The 25,349-nt window shown below is 44.9% G+C and overlaps 2 protein-coding genes across 5 annotated transcripts in view; one reads left to right on the top strand and one right to left on the bottom strand.

Annotated features, from left to right (window-relative positions):
• Window positions 1-458: 458 nt before the first annotated feature.
• On the bottom strand, window positions 459-21,056 carry SC5D (sterol-C5-desaturase). 2 transcript variants are annotated; one of them, XM_075604368.1, is made up of 5 exons: window positions 20,935-21,056; window positions 12,111-12,328; window positions 10,608-10,740; window positions 5,530-5,630; window positions 459-2,874 (listed from the first exon to the last, which is right to left on the bottom strand). In XM_075604368.1, the coding sequence occupies exons 2-5, from the start codon at window positions 12,318-12,320 to the stop codon at window positions 2,431-2,433; spliced, it is 888 nt and encodes a 295-aa protein (XP_075460483.1). In that variant the 5' UTR covers window positions 12,321-12,328; window positions 20,935-21,056; the 3' UTR covers window positions 459-2,430. The 2 variants fall into 2 exon arrangements, with proteins under 2 accessions (XP_075460483.1, XP_075460484.1); XM_075604369.1 differs by lacking the exon at window positions 20,935-21,056 and adding an exon at window positions 15,123-15,491.
• An 80-nt stretch (window positions 21,057-21,136) lies between these two features.
• Window positions 21,137-25,349, top strand: part of LOC142497068 (uncharacterized) — a 68,932-nt gene continuing 64,719 nt past the window's right edge. For 2 of the 3 annotated variants that reach the window (XM_075604365.1, XM_075604367.1), the window contains exon 1: window positions 24,057-24,191. The gene's annotated coding sequence lies outside the window, so the exon portion shown is untranslated. Of the gene's footprint in view, window positions 21,223-24,056; window positions 24,192-25,349 lie in introns of those variants that run through there. The other variant, XM_075604366.1, reaches the window with a different exon arrangement.

A 25,349-nucleotide genomic window follows, 5' to 3' on the forward strand; every position in this document is an offset into this window, starting at 1 on the left:
CTAGAACTAGGGACTACAATATATGACTAGCAAACAAAGGTTCTTACTTGAAGCGTTATACACATTGATGGTCAAGAGTGCCTGGTGTATGTGTGTGTGTGTGTGTGTGTAAATGAAGGGTGGCATTAAATATCCTTACCTCTTCCTTATACAGTACTGTCCTATTTCCCAACTGATCAGGTGATATAAAGGGAAGTCTTTTCAACTATTTGTGCTTAAATGGAGTCAAACACATTCCACTTTTCTAACAGAATTGCAGATTGACCAGTGTGTCTGAATGCACATTCAGATACTTCAAATATCCTTTAGTTACATGTGGGTTTAAAAGGAAAATAGCATTACATTTAAAACAACTATTAAAAATGAATTTTTTATTTCATGTATTCATAATTATATTCTGTTGTGTTAAAAGCCAATTGTCATACAGGCTCTGAAAACATTGTATTTTATGTCAAATATAAATACAAAGATACCTTTATTGAAACACATCCAAAAGGACAAATATGTACACAAATTAAAGATAAATCATAACATCATACAGAGTATGGCAGAACACAAGTCTTGTAAGAAATGTCCTAGCAAGAATAACGAACATACAAGTCAAAGCACTGGATTACGACCAACAAACTGCAGTTGTATTCCTATTAGTACGCTGGAAAGTGGGAAGCAAGATGCCTTGTGTTAATAGCTGGGTTGTCCACACCAACATTTTTTTGGCGTAGTTTTAAAGTTTGCTTAAAACTACCTACCCAGGAAAACACTCATTTGTACTGTGTTGCCTATGTTCAGATGTGCAGAGTGATACAATAAAAAACATCTTGCAATTAGTGCAACATGCCCTAGAACAGCGGTGCGAAAACTGGGGGCGCGAGATTATCGGCGGTGGGCGCCGGGTTTACAGAGGCCCCGCGCGCTTCCCGAAGGAACTTAAATGAAGTGCTGGGGGAGCTGCAGTGCCTCTGTAAAGAATACTTACCTTGATTCAGCCGCCATCTGGAGATGTCGCCATGGCAATGCGGGGGTCATGTGACGTCACATTGCTATGGCAACATGACGCCCAGACTCCGGAATCAAGGTAAGGAGGAGGGAGGAAGGCGTGAAGAGGAGGACATGCGGCAGGGGGGCGCAGGGAAAAAAGTTTGCGCCACCCTGCCCTAGAACACGTTGCACTGTCCTGTATGGAATGAAAAATGTCCTCAGCTGTTTTTGAATCATGTTTAAGACACAGATGATGCTAGATTTACTATACCTGGCATGGCTCAGTTCTGTGCCGCTTTTAGCATTTTTCATGCTACCATTTTAACCAGAATTTGCCACAGATTTCTAAAGCTTTTAAGTTTTATATTTGGGCTGAAAGTTACGCCCCTGGACATTCACGCATCGGTTACACAAACTAACTTTTGCCGCAAAAAAAAAAAAGGGGGGGGGGGGTAAAGAATGCTTTAACCAAGTAATAATAATTATATTAGTCTGTTCTTGTATAGCACTGCTAGTTTTATATAGTGCTTTACAGAGACATTTTGCAGACACCGTCCCTGCCCCGTAGAGCTTACAATCTGTTTTTGGTGCCTGAGGGAGATAAAGTGACTTGCCCAAGGAGCCAAAGCCGGAATTGAACTGGAATTCCCCTGTTTCAAACTCAGTGTCAGTGTTGTTACTCACTGAGCTACTTCTTCAGCCCAGCAGTGTAAAGCATGGCAAAGCAGCAATCAGGCTATAGCCCACCCTGGTACACAGGAAGTATGGATACATCTACAGTATTTTAACCTCAGTAGATGAAAAAAAATACTGTATGGACTGCATTCCTGAGTTCTATATTCTTGAAGCCCTGCAGGCGATTCCGTAACGAGCTAACAATTAACTCATGCAATTACCTCTTACGATTGATGCACAACTTCAGGCCATTATTTTCATGAACTACAAATAATTAACCTAGTTGTAATTAGCATAAGAGCAATTCGCTCAAACATGTATTATTCTGCATATCTGGCCTTTGAATTTCCCTCCTGGATTCATGCCAATTACTACTCATAATGTAGCAACATATTAAACGTCTTAAAATCCAGGGAGTCAATCATGATTTCTAATACAAATCTCACAAAAGAAAGGTATTTATGCTACAGAATAAGTGCTCTGATATGCATTTAAGCCCCTTTGCTAGCAAATTAATGTTGCAACTCTGAAGGGGTTAATACTCAAGTACATTGCAATCACCTGTAGTTTCCTCCATTGGAGCATATTAAAAGTGCAATAGTTATTGTGTGCAGTACCTTATCAAATTTAAGATTTAGCTTCAGGTCAAATTCATGTTTAACTCCTGCATTTCTTTTACACCTCAATCATACTTTTTACTTAAAGAGAATGCCCTCTTTATTTGCTTAAAGAGTAAAAAAAACAGCTGGTTTATAAACACTATTTTACAGTAGTAAATTACTTATTTTTGCCATTTTCAATTCTTCCATTTTCAGATAACTTGCTATCATGGACTTTCTGTGCATCTTCCAGCTTCTTGCAGAGGACGTGTGGCCCATTCCCTTCGAAGGATGAAGGATTCTTATAGGAACCTCCTATTTTATCCCACAGCGTAAAATATTGACCGTAGTTGTAGTCAAAAAACAGGTGGTGGTCGGTATGATGTGCAGAACCATTAATCACATGCTTCAGAAGCTTTGGGACACGGTAATCTCCATCGTGAATTGATACTGTCCAAATATTGACAAATATGTAGAGGCCAAGGTAAGTTATTTTGTGTAAAGGGAAGAGAAAGGGATATATGTGATAAGGCAAACTCTGCATGAAGCCGTCTATCGGGTGAAACGCGTGACTAGCAAAAGGAGTCGTAACTTTCCAAATATGATGAGGTTTGTGAAAACGCTGTAGGAGGAGAAAAAAAAAGGATTAATTTCATTCGCTTGTTCACAAACGACTATACATAAGTGTACAGCAAGGCAAAATATGTACAGGCAAGTGTGTCCAGGTCATTTTTTTTTTATCACATTCACATAAATATATAAAAAGTATAAAAATAAAGCATACAAAAAAGGGAATAGCAGTCCCTGAATCAGTGCTCAGAAAAAACAAGTTACCTAATTGAGAGAGCCATAAATTTAAGGTAAAAACTGGTAGGTCCCGACTGTTGAATGATTATGTAAAGGTAAAGAGTCATGAAACTAATACTTAAACATATACACTATAACCATGAATATACATTACAGTACATTTATGTGGAATAAACCATAATCTCAAACAACTTTATAGACAAAATTCATATTGTAGTAATGAGAAAAAGAAAACAAACAATTTATTAATAAATCAAACCAAAATTACCAACATGAAATTGACTATATGTGACTAAAAACAAATTAAAAATAATTGTATGGTATAAATTTTATGAATCTGGAAATAAGACTTGGAATTCATTCCCTTTATAGGTAGCTTCGATATAAAGAATAAATAACAACATCTATTATTATTTATTAGTGCATAAGCTAACCTAATTCATAACCTGACTGGAAACATTAGAATACATTAATTGATACCCTCTAAGGCCTCGTCCAGGGTGTAAACAGGCACGCTGGTGCTCCAGCGCTGCGCCCTGCTCGGCCGTGCTTTTCCTGGCCGGCTAGGTGCGTTAACAATTAACAATGTAGTTTATCTGCATTTGATCCAAACTTTGAAAACAATCTGGCTATTTGAGTTACCCTCGCTTCAGCATCCAATAGGAAGCCGTGATGTCATCTAAAGATGACGTTGCAGCTCGGGGTCTCACAGATGTCTGCTTTAAGAGCTAATATTGCTTAAATTTACTGGTTAAAAATGTGCAATGGGGAAGAATTAAGGAATTTTCTCTTTTCCTTTCTGTTTTTCCAAAATCGGGAGATCTCAACCTTTTTTAATGGAGCTTTTGTAATGCCAACGTAAAACTGTATGGCTGACCGTTTTTCTTCATTACTGTTGGTATGAGTGTGATTTACATTATTCAGATGTAGCTCCGATTACTGTCCTCTGTGTCGCAATTTTTACTGTGCCGATTTGGCTGCATTTCTGCCACAGATCTCCAGTCCAGATGACAGTAAACTGCCCAGAAGGATCAACGCTGTGGGGTTCAATGTTTCTGAATGTCACTCCGCAGCGGTAATGCTTTTGGGCCATCTGCAGGGTGAAACTACCGATACTCCCCTTTCAGATGGGCTGGGAAACCGCCTGGATCCATGTCTCTGCTTGCTGAAGGTAAGAGATACAGGGCTATATATTTCTACCCCTGATGATGGAGATGCCCTTATATGGGTCTCTACACCATGAGGGGGAGGCTATATGACCATCAAGGGGCTGGACGGGAAAGGTAACAGCCATCCCCTTGATGTAGATGCCCAAATATGGTCATATACCTCCCCCATCATGATGTAGAGCCCCATATAAGGGCATCTACATCTTCCAGTGGGGGGGGGGGGGGAATACAGTACAACCCTGCATCTTTCCTTCAGCAAGCGGGGGACACGGATCCAGGCGGTAGAGGCAGCTGCAGACAGGTACCAGACAGCTGTGCAGCTCATCTGAAACGTGTGTATAGGTATTCTCTCCCTGCATGGATGGCCCATCAAACAAAGTATTAACGCAGTGGGGTCCCATTCAAAAGCACGGAAACCCACAGCGTTAATCCTTCCGGGCTGCAAGACTTACTGTCTTTCTGGACGCAGAGGGGTCGCGGGTCACGGCATGCTTTTGTTGATTAAAATATTTTAGGGAAAATAAGTGTATATGCATCTTGAAGCAGTTTGGCTGCAAACAAATATATTCGTTTCCCTCTTTAGAAGGAAGACTGTCTGACATTTCCTCCCATAACAAATTGGTATAAAGCCAACCTGATTAAATTCATATGCTAAAAAAACCTGGATGTAAAAAAAATTAAACCGATTAAGTCTAAAAGTGCGTTCATTTTCCTTTTCCCCAAAATTATTTTGGATAAACTATTGCTCTAACCTTCACAATACCCTTACGGCGTACAGTACCCGAAACATCATGGGCCTAGGCTGACGTACCAGAGGCCCTGTTGATGTATGTACAGTACGTGGTACAAGGGGCTGTTTTGAAATCACTGCTGAATGATGAAAGTTAAAGCAGCAATCCCTTCAATTTTACTCTTTTTTTAATTTATTTTTTAAGAATTCAAAACCGGGGGTCCTCCAAGGTAGAGCCATGATATTTCTAAGCCCTGGGGACACACTTACCGGTTTAGTGGTCAGTGACCCTTCCTGAATGTCGCCCGGGGTAATCCAATAGAAAGTTGCAATGTCCTCCCCCATGACTTTACCGCTGGGTAGCCAATTTTAATTCCTGGATCAGATCTTTAATTCCGGCAACTAAACCAGTAAGTATTTGGATAGTTAAGGGGCAGCTGGAGCTATAAAATTTTTATTTAAAAAAAAAAAAGCATTGTTCACCTCCAGAGAGTCCCTTGGTTTATAGTCTGTGAAAAATCAATTGTGAAAAAATGCTGATCAAGGTTTATTAAAATAATCCTACAATTACCTTGTAAAAAAGTTTATGATGCAGGAATCGGTGTATCCAGTAGATGCACATGTCAGTGAAGAAGAGAAAAGAAAACATGCTCAGAATTACTCCAAACCAGCCTGAAAAATAAAATGAACAATTGGTAAATAGCAATGACAGACACTGGTTAAGCAAAGTCAATGCTGACAAACCATTTAATAATACCATAACTAATCTGAAGTGAAAATAACACTTTATTTGCTTTTTGAATGTAAACAATTTGGCATGGTGCCCTTACTAAATTAGTGATAATCACAGCCTCACAGCATAAAGACTGAGTTTTGGACTTAAACCAAACTCGAGCAATAACGTTCTCTCACATAGCTTCAGTCTGAAGTTACGGGTTATATAAATACTTTAAACACTGCAATACAAGATAATATAATGCACAAATAATCCAAAAGATAAAAAAAAAAAAAAAAAACACACTTGTGCTACAACCACCCAATTATTTTATTCCTGAATCTTTCTGCTCCTTCCATAAATCTAGTAAAACAAATAAAATGTTATTGAATAGTATTAATTTAAAGTAATTTCTGAAAGTTTGGACATGTCTGTTTTTATTTACTATGGGGATTTTAAATTCGGAGATCACTTTTAATCTCGTTTACGCCAACAGGTAAATCAGATTTATTCATCAATGCTGACTGCGAGTTCTACAATAGTAAGGGTATGGGATAATGAAAATATCTAGGAGCGGTATTGGCTGTACAAGCCACCATAAACGTCTGTTTGCAAGGTTTACACAGGCATAATGGTCTAATATTTTAAGCATCAGTCAGAATTCAATAATTTTCCTGGCTGGGAACCAAACCCACAGGATCCTACTCCTATGGCAGGTGTAGAGCGTGCACTTATATCAGTTACTAAGAGGTTTACCAATTCTAAACAAACTGAAACCTTTCAAATTAGAGACTTCGTCAACTGTCTCACCAAGGGTGTTATTTACCCGATTCCATGCGACTGTGGTAAACAATATGTGGGCAAGACCCACAGTTTAAAGTGTGGATCTTAGAACACATTGGCACTATCAGGAACTCACTGGACACCCCTGTAGCCCGACACGTCACAAGCACACAAGAATGACAGTAGTGTGTTACATTTTACAGGAATCGAAGGGCTCCCCCCTAGGACACCGTAAAGGCAACTGGGACATATGTCTACTCCACAAGGAGTGTAGATGGATCCTCAGACTCCAAACATAAGGTCCGCTAGGCTTATAGAAAGGATGAATATATAAAGCCATTGTTTAACTGGATATTCACCACTTTACATATCTGTGAGAGGTATGACCATTGACTGGGATAATCTCTAGAAGCTATGGCCCTCTTTATTCATTCACGGAAACGGACACCTTTAACCTATATTTATAGCATACTAATCACGTGTTGTCACTTTTTGAATTTCATCACTCCTACTTAAGAACTATCTGCATACACTGATCTACACTATTATGTACACTTTTATATTTATAGATGCATAAAATGATTGTACACGAATCTCCACTCTCAATGAGAGCACAGGTATATGCCACTAATCTCTATATCTGATGACACCTGTAATTCCTAAGCGCTCACGATAGTATCATTGACAGTTCACTAAGAAGATATCATGAACTCTGCACTTCTGTCATCCCCTTTAGCTCACTGTCACCAGTCCACAGATACCACCCCAGAAATTATCATTATCTATTAAACCATCGATAATGAGACCATGATCAAGTAGGCAATCCTCTATATACATACTGATCATACCCTACAGACAGAGGATTCATATATACACCACTGGTATACCCTGATAGCAGTGCCCTACTAACTTCCACACAGCATGTCTAGCCATTCACCCTGGCAGGGGCACCGTTTCTGTTGCATCTATTTGCCTTATATAATAATAATTTTTTGACAGTAGTGGGATCCAGGTATATATTAAGCCAATCTGCGGTCCGTATTGACTTGAGAAGCGGACCAACCAGCATTAGCTCATTGCTACACTACATACCTGCTATACCTAGTTCTATTCCATATATGAATATTAACTGGCAACTCTCTGCACAACCCTCACCATGACAGTATCCATTGATCGGAGTTCTCGTTTGACATTTGAACATGTCCATTCACGACCAGTTGCAAATAGATATGCATATTGTGTGCACCTATACACCTGTAAATCTATTCATACAGAGCTACAAATTAGTATACCTACAGTATGTGTATACAAGTAGAAACATGTGGCTATACAAATACTGTATAACACACTGATATCTGTATATCCATTCAATTATTAAGATTATACCAGCTCTCCATATTCGTAACCTCAACGTGTGTCCATGTATAACCATTGAATCTGTCAAGTATCTATAAACGGAGGCGTCCTGTTCATTTCCAACCACTAAACTAAGACTTGGTATCATACCAGATTTAGTAACATTTTAACTTGATCATTGGGATATTGTTACAACCAATGTCCAATGGGTATTTAAACTAGCTACGAGTGAGCTCCTGACACTCATCCACCCCTAAAGAAGTGTGCCTAGTCATGTGAAACCTGCATTGGGTTTTAGGCGACATCTGTTGGCGAGGCAACGGATTTACGAGCTCCACATCAGAACGGGTCGTGTAGCGGTTTCACGTCTATTCCTGATTTCCCTTTTTAGACAGTTGCACTACATATGGGTTATACTATAACAATTCCCCATATCCTGTACATAAACCTGTCATAAGGGCTATCATCCTGAAGGGGTATTTAGAATCTCTATAGACGCCACTATGCGCGCCGATCACCCGTACAGCGGCATTTTTCCAACCCCACGCTCCCCTTCAGCTTCTCCCGATGTGAGGCAGATTATGTTGCAACGTGTGGGAATCAGGAGAGAGACATATCTCTATGACTGGGCTTCATTCATACCCAGTAATGATTGCTCGTGAGGCGCCAGCAATCTGATTGCCTGGTACTGCTACTTTCTGTATATAGTTATCTGCACGCAAGTGGATATAGGTACTTATGTATGTACATATCCAGGTAGACTGGCTCGGTTCTTGGATTGCATATTCTCATATAGCATTGAGGGGGCTACATTGTATGACTGTTGATTGCATCCAGACAGTACTTAACTTACCTGTTCAGCTACCTCTATATTGTTAGCTAATCATGTGTTACTGTATACCCAAGCAGTTCTGAGCGCGCGCACACACACACGCACACACACACACACACACACACACACACACACACACACACACACCGGAGGACTCTCTCTATATGCTAAGTACATATACTTGCTCAACGCTGAATGACCTTAACTCAACATTAAGGGATTTTATATCACGCTGTATATATTAGTTCACATTGGCTCATTGCGGGTTAATAACATTTCATTGTTTTCTCATTTTTGGAGATTCTCTGGGAGTCTCCCCAACCCTCCCTGGTGATTGTTTTATGAGTATTATAGTCTGGGACTATTGAGTCCGTCTCTCTATCATAATCTATCTATCTCTATCCACAGTAGGTGCCCGCTTTTCGGCAGCCCTCTTTACGGCGTTCCGCTCATACAGCGGTACCGGAAAGGGGCCCGCCATGTGTGCACATGCGCACAACGGGGGCTGCCCAGGTCGCCCATGCGCAGAACGGGGGGTGCAGGGTCGCGCATGCGCAGAACGGTGATCGTGCTTGAACAGAATGGAGGTTGCGCATGCACAGAAGGGAAAATTGACGGTCTGCGCATGCGCAGATTCTGAAAATCGCCGGTTCCGCTTTCCATCGATTTTTGCTTTGCAGTGGGACCATAGAAGGGAACCGGTCACATTACCGGGGCCCGCCTGTATATAGATAGATATAGATATCTATATATTCAGGACAACTGTATCTACACTCATAATCCATGCATATACATGTATTTGTATAAATATGGATGTAGAAAAATCTGACTATGAAATAGAATACACACACACAAACACAAATAATGGTTGATATACTAGGTACTTTTAAAACTACATTTTGGAGATCTTCGAAATGAAGGGCATATAGGAGTGTGCTGTACTGACTACAAGATAGGTAAACCAATAATTAATGATCTTAAAAATACAAGGGAGCGCTCTCCCCTTGTATTCAAGATCACTAATTCCAGAACTCCAGAGGATGGTTCTTTTTTTTTGGTTTAGAGCTGTGTACTGGTCATATTTTTTTATACACATCTATTATCACATTGAACACTATTGTCACTAATCACGGGTGTACATAAGATATATCACGTACAGTATTTGCAAAGATTTATTTCACGATATGGTCCCACTTGGCATTTGTGTTTTATACATTTAGAGCACTGGGTGATTTTTTTGGCTCAAGATTAATAATCAAGGCAGAGAACCGACTTCTACTTACTGCAGTCAGGAATAGCTATTTTCTTCTCTTATGAAACATAATTAAAAAGGTGTGGTTCCGTTTAAGTTTTGTTTTTGGACTTGGGAAGCAGGAGGTCTCCGGAGTTGAACGGCATTAATTTTAGCTCTAGAAACCCCATGCTTCCTGAGATAATTGCCTCCGAAGGTGCCCCCGGAAGCATCCCATGCAGGGTAAAGAATATGGGGAGAGCCAATAGGAAGCCACAACGTCATTCTTCATGGTTTCCTATTGGGCCCATGTACCATGGGAGATTGAAGAATGATGGAGTACTGCCATCACTTTTTTAGGTAAGTATCTCAGGAAGCGAAGGGTCTGAGAGCTGAAATTAGCGTGGTTCAGGTCCGGAGACCCCCTGCATCATACCTCTGCCCAGTAACGTAACAAAATATGTAACTTGGACACTTATTTCCCCCCAATTTCATCTACTATGTTATATTTATCTTGCACAGACTTTGAAGAACTGAGCAGATCAGCTAAAGCTTTGACGCTATTGATGTAGAAAATGGGGAAAAGGGGAAAGAGATATGGACCCTCTTCTTCAAACACTACCATATTCAGTCTTGCCCAACATCTGCCACAATGGCTGATAATGTGCTGTCTATTGATGCTGTGCAGTGGAGGTGGTTAAATATGTACACAACTATTAGTTCAATGCATACCGAATGGAGAGCTGTCAATGTTGTCATAAAGTCTGCTAAAACCTCGAACTTCGGCAAAAAATAAGGCAACTGTTGGAATGCTGATCCATGGCATGGATTGTACGGAATATACGATTTCACGCCGCACCTGATTCTAAAAACAAAGAGGACACAGGGGGAAAATAAATAAATAAAAATATGATACTCCTGATTAAAATGTGCAATTATTTCAGATCTTCAATATTTTAGTGATTTGCATAAGTGTAATACATAAATCTGAAATGCTCTCAATATGCTTGACACACATGTGAAAAGCATCAACTCCTATAAGAACAATACCACAACTCATTTGTAATCTAAAAAGAAAAACAGTTATCCCCCTTACTGTCCAGAAAATGTAAGAAAGCCACTTTTTTTTTAAAGTGTTAGAAAATGGAAATTTACATTTTCTGTTCAGTAACATTGTCCATCCACTATTTGCTGTGAGTGCATTTATCCACCTGGCTGTGCAGGTCAGCCAAGTGTACGAGCGCAGCTGAAAGCTCACCATTGGCATTCAGAATAATACCACCAAACCTCACTTCAACTCCACTCCCTTTGGCAGGCGCTCCACTAATTCCCCATAAATTTGCGCAATCTGCATGCTGCCAGAGGGGAAAGTGATGGAGCGTGGGCCACAGTCAGAATGCCGGATCTATCTTCCAGGTGGCCCCACATCAGTGGTGACCAAAAAAACAAGTTATACCGTACATAAAAAGATGCGGCTTGGAGAAGCTGCCAGCAGGCATAAAGAACAGGTAGTCTGTGTTATCTATAAATTAAATGCAAAAAATATTGTTTTATTTCCTTTGTTCTTTTGCTTTCAAAAGCTATTTTTGGATGGATTGCAGCTTAATTGTTTAATTCCCCCAAAACATAATTGGGGGTTCAAATGCTTATAATTAGTAATGTCCCCTACTGAATTGGGGGTCCTTTTGAGTGTAACCGCTATTTCCAGCTTGCAGTTTCAGACATTAACATCATGATAAAGCACCACCCAGTGTGAAACGTGTAGGAGTGCTTCCTTTTTATTCATGTTTAAAGAATAAAGATCGTTTTATATTCATTTTGACCCTGGCTCCAATGGCTGTGCACTACTTTGACTTTGCGTGTTGAATCTGGACTTCATGAGTGGATGGAGAAGATGAAATGTGAGATTTTGTATTAATTCTCCTTTCAAAATGTTATTGATGTCTAACAGAAGATCTTCATGTATGGGTATTCCCAATGACAATCTAGGGGTGCAAATTTTAATACACAGTAGTCTGCCCACCTTACCCGTTGGGATAAATAAATTACCTATTTAGAAGAGCGCAAGAGCCATCAAAATGTTATTGTACAAATCACCCACTCAAAAGGTCTCTATTTACTTGATTTAAAATACTTCAATTTTTTCTAAAGACTTTATCCTGCAAATACTCTAGCTCTTATATATACCCATGGCTAGGAGCATATGGAAACAGTCTAAAATTATGCTTTCCTTACCTCTAAGAATTGTGGATGTTTCATCAAAGAATGGTCAAACACAAAATAGTAACTAACACTTCCAAAGAGAAAGTAAATGGCCAGAGCCCCAAGGTTTGTTACTACGAAGAGACTAATGAGCTGCCGAAAGGGATCATCTTCACTCCACGAGGCAGAATACACATGTGGTGTAAAGAAGTAATAGTCTGCGGCGTTCAGTACCAAGTCCATCTTTGTACCTTAAATACAAAAATTAAAATCAAAAATGGTATAAACTTATTTCATTTTCAAAACAGTAAAATCACCCAAATACACAATGAAAATACAGAATTTCAACAATGCTCCACAAACAATAAAGTTGCGTTTGGAAAAAATGTAAAAATGTGACAATAACCCTCCAACGTACAGAATATAACAAGAATGAGTACCCATGAGTATATCTACTACTGGTCTCCAAACCAGATTCATTCACCCCATTGTCGCATGTCATACAGTGGATAAGTAACAGACAAGGATTCTGGGTAGGGTCATGCCAATGAACACTGGTTGCCTTATCCATTAACATGTATTCTCTAGAGGAGTGGCAAACTCCAGTCCTCAAGGGCCTCCATCCTTGCTTCAGCACAGGTGGCTGAATTAGTGACTCAGTCAAAGACTGAGCTACCTGTGCTGAAGCAGGAATATCCTTAAAACCTGACCTGTTGGTGGCCCTTGAGGACTGGAGTTGGCGATCTCTGCCCTAGAGCATTTCCCTGCTGTATTTATATACAGTTTGAGCTTGGTCTCTGAATTCGCATTATGATGAGAGCTGTGGGTGACGACATGGGGGAGGTAGCAAGAAAGAGGAAAATCCAGGATGGGCGTGTGACATGGGTAGGGGGTGGGAGATACTGTGAGATGGCGCGGAACAGGCACAGGAAATGAGGGAGGAGGCGATAGAAGATAAGCAAACATATAAGGAGGGGGTGAGCAAAAAGGCATCAAGATATAAGTGGACGCGGAGGGGACAAATGCAGGATGGGACATAAGGAAGGGGGGTGAGAAAATGTTTGCAAGCCAGACACAATTAGGTAAGGCTGCGCTCTTGCGCTGCGCCCTGCTCGGCCGGGTGATTTGTGTCCGGCTAGGTGCGTGCACGGGGGGAGGGGGGCGCGTGTCGGGGGTCACAGCCAAGACGTCATGGAGCTGGTTCACCCTGGCGAACTGCTCATGTGACGCGCGAGCGGCAGATTCAAATTTGCTTGCTTGGCAAGTGCCGCGCAGCTCTAAACAACAGATTAAACTATGGAATAGTGACAATTCTACAAACTACTAACTAAAAATTCTAATAATACTTGTGATAGTCCCGGCAAAAAAAAAAAAAAAAAGTGTTGAAGTACAGAAAAATACTCAAGTCCAGAGTCCAGGGAGGGGTTTCCACAACCCTCCAGAGATGAAGCAATAGGAAGAGAAGGTGTTGTCCTCTGGCGCATAGACTCAGCACGTCCGGTGTATGTATGTATATACACATACTAAACAATAACATATATACGGAGTGTCCAGGTGATAATGGAACACTTACAAGTTATAGATGTGATATTCACATATAGACACATTCACTTCTGGGGAGGGTCTCCTAACTTCCCAAACATCAATGGCAATCTGTGTTTTTTCTGGATTAATTCTGGTGGGAATTCACAGCTCTTTTGGCACTTGATAATATCCCCAATGATATTATATTATATCAAACATCTGCTTCAAATACGCATTTTGAATAATGCTTTCCAGCCTGTGGCAATTCTGTCCTTTTTTTTCGTGGTATGATGATATTTGTCCCTTTAGTGTCAAGAGCTGGGTTCCGTCGCCGTGTTTCTCTCACCACGGCTACTGCACAGACGAGGGGCGGGGTGTTCAGAACGGCTGCGTTTTGCCCTAATAGACTCCCGTCTCTGCACTGTTCCTTCCAGGTGTCAGAGGCAGAGAAGCAAGTTCAAAGCTGGTGTGTCTCAGCAAACAACGGTGGCCTGTGAGGGTCACCCTACGCGTTTTGCAGGAAGCTTGAATATGTTCCATTATCACCTGGACACTCAGTATATGTTATTGATGATAGATAGATGTGCTAAGTCTATGCGCTAGAGCAGCGGTGCGCAAACAATTTTGCCAGAAGCAGAGAGAAAAGCAGTCGGTAGCTGCAATTTCTCCTTCAGCCATTAGGTGGCGCTGTGTTGCACAGCTCATGCAGCACAGGCTTTGCCTTGCTGAACACAGCGTGATAAGGCGAGTATGTGTGTGTCATGGAGAGGGGGGGGGGGGGGGTGAAAGAGAGACATGGAGAGGTGGGTGAAAGAGAGACATGGAAAGGTGGGTGAAAGAGAGACATGGAGAGGTGGGTGAAAGGGAGACATGGAGAGGTGGGTGAAAGAGAGACATGGCGAGGTGGGTGAAAGAGAGACATGGCGAGGTGGGTGAAAGAGAGACATGGAGAGGTGGGTGAAAGAGAGACATGGAGAGGTGGGTGAAAGTGCAACATGGGGGTGAGAGACATATTGGGGGAAGGGGAGAGAAAGATACTGGGGGGGAAGGGGAGACACCCTGGGGAAGGTGAGAGAAACACTGGAGGGAAGGGACACACACACACACACACACACACTGGCTGGAGAGAGACACTGTGGGGAGGGAAAGAGAGACACTGGGGTAGGGAGAGAGACACTGGTGGGAGGAAGAGACACACAATGGCTGGAGTGAGAGACACTGGGGGAGGGAGAGAGAGACACTAGGGGAGGGAGAAAGAGAGAGAGAGACACACACTGTGGGGAGGGAGAGACACTGAGGGGAGGGATAGAGGGAGTGAGAAACACTGGGAGAGGGAGAGACTGGGGGAGAGACTGTGGAAGAGGGGAGAGAGGTCCTGATGTGGCGGGGGAGATTAATAACACAGCATAAATGGGGACACTATTAGACAAATATCATAATATTTATTTTTAAGTGATGTAATTTGTGTTATAAATACTTTTTATGATGTGTCCCGGTTTTTACTTTTGAAAGTCTTGTCACCTTAGCTGGCGGCAAACATCATGGTGTGTGCGGGGGCTGCGGAGGTACGGCGGCTGAAGAGAAATGGCTCCAAAGAGGCCAGGGGAGGAGCACGCCCCAGCGCAGTGACAAACGCGCTGCAGGTCTGGCCGGCACCGTGGAGTGATTGATGTTGCAGCTGCACGTTTTGCTGTGTCTGCTGCTGCGAGGGAAATTCCGGCGGGGGAGGAGGTGGTTCCCCTTTCAGACCATTGAGCTGCACACCCACTGGTAGCAGGACCTTCCAGCACCTGGAGGAGCCGGAGCAGGCTCCTGCCTCTTGATCAACTTATCCCCAGGGACCTCCAGCAGGAACAGGAAGATATCAACGAAGCGCTTCCCCCTCCACAGCTAAACGGAGGGATGAAGGTCAGGCAGAGATGGCAGAATTGAGGGGCTTGGGAGGATGAGTTTTTAGGGGCTGAGGGTTATTCTTTGGGTCAGGGGGGGGGTCACTTGGGAGTATTGATCAGCAGGGGAGATCCATCAGTACCCCCTTGAGTTTGGTTATGGGGAACCTGATCCCTGGGCAACATTTAAAACGGGAATAAATAAATAATACATAATACTGGTAGGTAGGAGTGGATGACACTGTGGAAAGCAAATGGGAGAAAGAAAAAAGGAAGGGGATCCCTGGGCAACATTTAAAACGGGAATAAATAAATAATACATAATACTGGTAGGTAGGAGTGGATGACACTGTGGAAAGCAAATGGGAGAAAGAAAAAAGGAAGGGGAAGGGGGGAGAGAGGAAAGGGAGGTAGCAAAGAGGTCGATGAATGCCCTCTCAAATGGATTGCCTTTGTGTACCAGAAAAAAAACATATTACCAGAAGCCAGCAAACAATAAAATAAACAGTGATCCAATACTAGTATACTGCCTGCGCCCCAAGCGATTTGTGAAATTGGCTGCAGGAGATTGTAGACGCGTGGCGGACGCGTCGCCAAGCTGGTTCGCCCTCATTGGCTGAGCCAGCTCACGTGCGCTGACGTCATGTGATTTTGATTACATCAGGCAGGGGGCGAGAAATTTCATGAATGAAAAGGGGGGTCGGCCTAAAAAGTTTGCTCACCCTGCTCTAGAGGACAACACCTTCTCTTCCAGGACGGACACAAGACCTGAGGACACCCACACACCACGGACACAAGACCTGAGCACACACACCACACAGGACGGACACAAGGCCTGAGGACACAAACACACACACACACACACACCACAGGACGGACACAAGACCTGAGGAGACACACACCACACAGGACGGACACAAGACCTGAGGGCACAAACAAACCACACAGGACGGACAAGGGACCTGAGGACAGAAAGGACGGACACAGGACCTGAGGACACACACACCACAAAGGACGGACACAAGACCTGAGGACACACACACGCACACCACACAGGACGGACACAAGACCTGAGGACACACACACACACACCACACAGGACGGACACAAGACCTGAGGACACACACACGCACACCACATAGGACGGACAAAAGACCTGAGGACACACAAACACACCACACAGGACGGACACAAGACCTGAGGACACACACACACACCACACAGGATGGCCACAAGACCTGAGGACACACACACACACACACAAGACCTGAGGACACACACACACACACACCACACAGGACGGACACAAGACCTGAGGACACACACACACAGGACGGACACAAAACCTGAGGACACACACACACCACAGGACGGACACAAGACCTGCGGGGACACACACCCACCACACAGGACGGACACAAGACCTGCGGACACACACACCCACCACACAGGACGGACACAAGACCTGCGGACACAAGACCTGGAGGACACACACACACCCACCACACAGGACGGACAAAGGACCTGAGGACACACCCACCACACAGGACGGACACAAGACCTGAGGACACACACACACCCACCACACAGGACGGACACAAGACCTGAGGAGAGACACACACAGCACACAGGCCAAACACAAGACCTGAGGACACACACACACACCACACAGGATGGACACAAGACCTGAGGACACACACACCACACAGGACGGACACAAGACCTGAGGACACACACACACCACACAGGACGGACACAAGACCTGAGGGGACACACACACACCACACAGGACGGACACAAGACCTGAGGACACACACACACACACTCCGCACAGGACGGACACAAGACCTGAGGACACACACACCACACATGACGGACACAAGACCTGAGGACACACACACACACCACACAGGACGAACACAAGACCTGAGGACACACACACACCACACAGGACAGACACAAGACTTGAGGACACACACACACACACCACACAGGACGGACACAAGACCTGAGGACACACACACCACACAGGACGGACACAAGACCTGAGGACACACACACACACCACACAGGACGGACACAAGACCTGAGGGGACACACACCACACAGGACGTACACAAGACCTGAGGACAAACACACACCACACAGGACGGACACAAGAAATGAGGACACACACAGGACGGACACAAGACCTGAGGATACACACACACATGATGGACACAAGACCTGAGGACACACACACACACCACACAGGACGGACACAAGACCTGAGGACACACACCACGGACACAAGACCTGAGGACACACACACACACCACACAGGATGGACACAAGACCTGAGGACACACACACCACACAGGACGGACACAAGACCTGAGGACACACAAACAGGACGGACACAAGACCTGAGGACACACACACCACACAGGACTGGCACAAGACCTGAGAACACACACACACCCACCTCACAGGACGGACACAAGACCTGAGGACACACCCACCACACCGGACGGACACAAGACCTGAGGACACACACACCACACAGGACGGACACAAGACCTGAGGACACACACACACCACACAGGACGGACACAAGACCTGAGGACACACACACACACCACAGGACGGACACAAGACCTGAGGACACACACACACACCACACAGGACGGACACAAGACCTGAGGACACACACACCCCACACAGGACGGACACAAGACCTGAGGACACACACACCCCACACAGGACGGACACAAGACCTGAGGACACACACACACCCCACAGGACGGACACAAGACCTGAGGACACACACACACAGGACGGACACACACACACACACACCACACAGGACGGACACCAGACCTGATTACACACACAGACCACACAGGACGGACACAAGACCTGAGGACACACACACACCACACAGGACGGACACAAGACCTGAGGACACACACACACCACACAGGACGGACACAAGACCTGAGGACACACACACACCACACAGGACGGACACAAGACCTGAGGACACACACACACCACACAGGACGGACACAAGACCTGAGGACACACACACACCACACAGGACGGACACAAGACCTGAGGACACACACACACCACACAGGACGGACACAAGACCTGAGGACACACACACACCACACAGGACGGACACAAGACCTGAGGACACACACACACCACACAGGACGGACACAAGACCTGAGGACACACACACACCACACAGGACGGACACAAGACCTGAGGACACACACACACCACACAGGACGGACACAAGACCTGAGGACACACACACACCACACAGGACGGACACAAGACCTGAGGACACACACACACCACACAGGACGGACACAAGACCTGAGGACACACACACACCACACAGGACGGACACAAGACCTGAGGACACACACACACCACACAGGACGGACACAAGACCTGAGGACACACACACACCACACAGGACGGACACAAGACCTGAGGACACACACACACCACACAGGACGGACACAAGACCTGAGGACACACACACACCACACAGGACGGACACAAGACCTGAGGACACACACACACCACACAGGACGGACACAAGACCTGAGGACACACACACACACCACACAGGACGGACACAAGACCTGAGGACACACACACACCACACAGGACGGACACAAGACCTGAGGACACACACACACCACACAGGACGGACACAAGACCTGAGGACACACACACACCACACAGGACGGACACAAGACCTGAGGACACACACACACCACACAGGACGGACACAAGACCTGAGGACACACACACACCACACAGGACGGACACAAGACCTGAGGACACACACACACCACACAGGACGGACACAAGACCTGAGGACACACACACACCACACAGGACGGACACAAGACCTGAGGACACACACACACCACACAGGACGGACACAAGACCTGAGGACACACACACACCACACAGGACGGACACAAGACCTGAGGACACACACACACCACACAGGACGGACACAAGACCTGAGGACACACACACCACACAGGACGGACACAAGACCTGAGGACACACACACACCACACAGGACGGACACAAGACCTGAGGACACACACACACACCACACAGGACGGACACAAGACCTGAGGACACACACACACACCACACAGGACGGACACAAGACCTGAGGACACACACCACACAGGACGGACACAAGACCTGAGGACACACACACACACCACACAGGACGGACACAAGACCTGAGGACACACACACACACCACACAGGACGGACACAAGACCTGAGGACACACACACACCACACAGGACGGACACAAGACCTGAGGACACACACACACCACACAGGACGGACACAAGACCTGAGGACACACACACACCACACAGGACGGACACAAGACCTGAGGACACACACACCCCACACAGGACGGACACAAGACCTGAGGACACACACACACCCCACAGGACGGACACAAGACCTGAGGACACACACACACAGGACGGACACAAGACCTGAGGACACACACACACAGGACGGACACACACACACACACCACACAGGACGGACACCAGACCTGATTACACACACACACCACACAGGACGGACACAAGACCTGATTACACACACACACCACACAGGACGGACACAAGACCTGAGGACACACACACACCACACAGGACGGACACAAGACCTGAGGACACACACACACCACACAGGACGGACACAAGACCTGAGGACACACACACACCACACAGGACGGACACAAGACCTGAGGACACACACACACCACACAGGACGGACACAAGACCTGAGGACACACACACACCACACAGGACGGACACAAGACCTGAGGACACACACACACCACACAGGACGGACACAAGACCTGAGGACACACACACACCACACAGGACGGACACAAGACCTGAGGACACACACACACCACACAGGACGGACACAAGACCTGAGGACACACACACACCACACAGGACGGACACAAGACCTGAGGACACACACACACCACACAGGACGGACACAAGACCTGAGGACACACACACACCACACAGGACGGACACAAGACCTGAGGACACACACACACAGGACGGACACAAGACCTGAGGAAACACACACACACGACCTGAGGGGACACACACAAGACATTAGGGCACAAAGACACAAGAGCCGAGGGGACACACATGCAATTATGGGGAAACATGGGGTGCTCACTAGAGCCCTTGCATTTTTTTAACCCATTCAGTACCCGGCTCTTGCAACTCATTGACTGCAGTGGTTAACTATACCAATATACATAAGATTAACGGACCTACAATGCGCCGCAGGTGCCCCCCAGCATTTATCGGATTAAAGTTGACAAGCAACCACTGTGCGCCCCCATCAAACCCCAGACACTAGGACTGTACCTTCTCATGCGCCGTTCGCTCAGGTGCTTCACTATCTGCGACAGTGACAGGGAGGGGGGCGGGTGGTGACAGACAGGGCGAGAAGATGGGCGTGTCCAGGTGGAGTCATGTGAATAGCGCGATGCCGAAAAGGCCGGTCCCGTGACGCCGCGCGATCACAGCGGTTGGCAGGGCTGCTGTCTCCAGTCGGCGCTCGCCCAGCCCTCTACAGTCAGCTCGTAGACTGGTTGGTGGAGGAAGAATGGGCGGAGCTTGAGCCAGTCATGGGCGGGGTGTCTGAGGATGAAGGTGACGTCTGCGCGTTGGGTTCATTCAGTTTATCATAAGGATTAATTAATTTAAAAAAAATTTTTTTTATAAGTGTGAGGTTTGAGATTCTTTTCCCATTCATTGTTCCAGTTGCTGTGGAACGCAAACTGGCGTTAAATTAACTTTCCACAGCACGTGAGTGTAGAGCTCACCATGCAGAGCAACACACACAACTATTCACTACAGTACACAGTGTCTCTCCACTGAATTTGGTGCGGGTAACACCAAGGGTCCCTGAACACCCTAAATATAGTCACAGTATTTAAATAAACGTGACCCGCACACAAACAAGAAAACTACTGACAAAGCACTGTCTATAATTCAATGTTTATATCAGTAGAAAACCGCATTTAAGGTAAAAAAAAAACTACTGTCACAGTCATGAAAGGTAACAAACAATTACATTGAAAAAGATGGTAATTGCAAAAAGGAGCAATACTTATAAGAAGGGGGGCAACGTTTCAGTACTTCCCTTGTGTGTCCCTCCTCAGTAATCTCCAAGTTCAAAAGAACAGCCACACTCAATCTCTGGATCTGTTGTTCATACACGGGAACAAGAGATCCAGAGAGACTGAGTGTGGCTGCTCTTTTGAGCTTGGATAATGCTTAGGTACGCTTATAGTGCCGGTGACGTCAGGCTGTGGTCGGTGGAAAAATCAAATTGAGATGACTTCCAGCAATCGCGACCAAGCCGTTGTGTCGCGTTTACTATAAGCGCAAGCGGCAGTGGCAATGCATTTGTTTTGACACGACGTTGCCGGCACTCTAAGTGTAGCCTTAGGAGGGACACACAAGGGAAGTGATGTGTGGGAATGATAAACTCATGGTGCAGTTCTGGGCTCTCCGTTAAATGGAAACAGAAGAACTGTCCACAATTGTCCGACTGTTACAACTACACTTATGGACACTACTCTCCAAGAGAATTATTCCTGCCGCAGTGGTGGACCAGTACCGATTTAAACAACTCTTGAAGGGATCTCTACCCTTACACCCTGTAGCTCTCCTGATGCGAGGCGCCACTCAGGCCGCCACCCCCCCCAGCTACATGGCATTGATGAGCCACATAAGGAAACAGGAAGTTCAACTACACTTACACACCCCCAAGAAGGCTAAACAGTCCCACAACGAGGAGCCAAAGGGGGTGTCGGCCCTGAAGCCCAAGGAAACAAAGTGCTGAGGATGACCCTCCTTCCAGAGCGCCTGCCTCCACACCCAGGATGCCCCGGAGAGATACTCTTCTTTTTTCTGGGCAGTCCCGCGAGAAGTGATCCTTCTGGCCACAGCTGAAGCAAGTGATGCCACTTGGATCCACATAGGGACTGAAACGTTGGAATTTTGTGCCCTGTTTATTACAAACCCATTTATTTCACTCACCTGCGTGCTTTCTGCTGATTTCGTGAGAACGATATCGTACATTTGTTTATTCCTTATGGGACATGCACCAACTTTTATTTATTATTTATTTATAGAGACTATATATATAGTCTTGAGAAAGGTCGTGGACTTGACTGAAACATTGAATGAATAAACTTGGCTTCTGCACAAGTTCTGTGAGTGCTATCCTATTGCTTTTTGTAAATAGATGATACCGTTCTGTGGCTAACGAAATGCTTTTATTTGTGCGAGCTTTCGAGATACACTGATCTCTTCTTCCGGCGATGTTACAATGAATGAAGCAAGCAAAAGCTATACTATAAATAGTGTCTATTGGAATGTTATCTGTGCTGGTCCTTCCCCCGGTGTGGATGTGTTTTATGGCTGGAGGTGTCAAAAGGTTCCTGAAACCAAGTGATGAAAGAGTGTGTATGTGTATCAGTGTGAATAAAAATGAATGGAGAGCCCACAGTATGTACAGTGCTATACAAAAGGTGTGTGTGGAGTGGGAGTGGATATAAATGGTGTGGGTGGGTGTGGAAATGTGAGAGTTAGTAGCACAACTAAAAGTGTGTGTGGATACTATGTGGTCCCTATTGGTGTATAGGGATGGGAAAACAAGGAGTATAAGTATGTGTGAGAGACAGCTGTGTGTGCATACATATAGCACAGTATGTACAGACATGGCCTATAGCGCTCATGGGAAGAGAGTTCACTTGTGTCAGTAATGACTCATAAAATTTCGATCTCTGTTTAGGCCACTGCTAAGTGTCCCGAACAGTTGCATAAATTTGTATTTGTAATGGCCACCGCTACCCTTGCCAACCTCAGCGCATTGCGCGAACCTCGCACCAATCACAACATGGCCGCCGCGGCTATCTGCGCATGCGCAACCCTTTGTGCATGCGCGCGCATCAGGACCCCGACGGCGCCGCCCCCAACCGGGAGAAGTCACCGTCCCCTTCCCCCACTGCCACAGGGGTAAGGCAGGGGGCAAAGGAAGATCAGGGGAACCGGGGGTGGCCCCCTTACACACACATATATATATATACTTACACAACTTTCTTGACATATATACATGGCACGCGCCAGCAGGTACATTACCGTGGGAGCACCGCCTCTTTTCGACATAGCTGATGCTTTTTAATGGCGTCTGCTCCCACTGCTGTTCTGCGTGTGTCCCACTTCAATAACGTCTGCTATATCTAAATAGGAACCTTTTTAAAAGGGTCAAACTTCTTTTTAAAGTCAACCTATCTATTACTGCTACACTGCTATTAGTTCACTTTGGTGCTATGTGGAAGTGCACCTTTTACTGCTTATGCTTGCAACCTATGTTCAGTACGTATTGGTTGCTTTGTTTAGTGGGTGTTTTGTTTCTAAGCAGCAAAAAGTCTGTCTTAACACAGTAAGACAAATAATCCCAACAGCATTTTTTCATTCTATTCAATTGAATACCAACGCTGTTAGAGGATACAAAGCAAACAGAAACATTTAAAGAGCTGATACCATGATTTCTGTCAAATGAATGTGAAGAGATGCTGCAAATATTGAAGTTCTGTACTTAACATATGGTTTGTAGAGCATTTTATGTATACATTTTCCTCTTTTTGCTTGTTTACGCTCTGATTTCTCACAACCCCTCTACCCTTTTCTCTTGCCCTTACACTACTGAAGGAATTATTACCCTGTTGGCAATTCAATGCAAATTATTTAAACATATAGCCCTCCAATCAATTTAATATTCGGTTTCTTTATTTAATACATCTTTATATGCGCTTTACTATGATGCTTCATATATGTTTGTGAAGTTATAGACTTTGACCGGTGCAAGCCCCAGAGAATGTTAACAGTGGAAATGTCATTTATTTCTAGAATTATTTTGTAATGATTTACTTTTATATTTAGCTGTGCATTTAGTGTACAATGCATTGTTGTGTATGAGAGAACAGCAATTCTAAATAGCCCACTATATTTTAATCATATATAGAGGTCGTAATTAGTATTTCATTTAGGATCTGATTTCAATGAGGATTCTCCGCTTCATCAAATATAGATTAAACTCCTTAGTGATCGAAAAATAGTGTTATAGTGCCAGATTTCAAGAAATCGTAAACCTGTTGAATATTGTGTTAAGCCCTTCGGATCTGATTTTATAAAGATTTTTACAATATTTATGGTCTTAAGACAGGGAAAGAGCCTTTGTTTAAAAAATATTTTTTTACCTTAGAAATGTACGTCATGGAACCCCGTACACCCTATTACTATCACACTTTTATGTCTGATCTTACTTCTATTTAGAGCTGTGTATATTGTAACTAAAAGCAAAAGGGAAAAGCATAGCCTGCGTTTATAGTGCACGCCTGCGCGTTTGCAAGGAGTTGTGCGCGCCTGTTACCCGAACGATCCGTGTACTCTGATGGGGAGGCGTCGCCGTGATGTCACCAGGCTGGTTCGCCTCATTGGCGGAACCGCTCACGAGACGTCATGACGCAGCCGTTGCGTGAAAAAAAATAATTTTGTCTCTTCAAAATTCTGCCACGCCGTCGCGCTTCCTTGCGCACATTATGGCCAGCCTCGTAGAGGGGCTGTATGTTGTTTGCACCCTTTATTGGCTCACTCGTTCAGGCATTCACCTGTTCCCTCGCTTAGCACAGCCAGTGCTACTGCATATAACGCCATCTTGGTGCGCCTGCCGGAACACACGGGACAGTGCTCATTCACAAAGCAGG

The sequence above is a fragment of the Ascaphus truei genome, chromosome 6 (assembly GCF_040206685.1).
Source record: "Ascaphus truei isolate aAscTru1 chromosome 6, aAscTru1.hap1, whole genome shotgun sequence".
NCBI classification, from domain to species: domain Eukaryota; kingdom Metazoa; phylum Chordata; class Amphibia; order Anura; family Ascaphidae; genus Ascaphus; species Ascaphus truei.

Excerpts from the sequence above, each read along its gene's own strand:
- SC5D (XM_075604368.1), bottom strand. The coding sequence starts at position 12,320 with ATGGACTTGGTACTGAACGCCGCAGACTATTACTTCTTTACACCACAT. Across the intron at positions 10,741-12,110 it reads AACATCCACAATTCTTAGAG|AATCAGGTGCGGCGTGAAAT; the intron begins GTAAGGAAAGCA and ends CTTTGTTTTTAG. Across the intron at positions 2,875-5,529 it reads ATCATAAACTTTTTTACAAG|CGTTTTCACAAACCTCATCA; the intron begins GTAATTGTAGGA and ends CTCCTCCTACAG.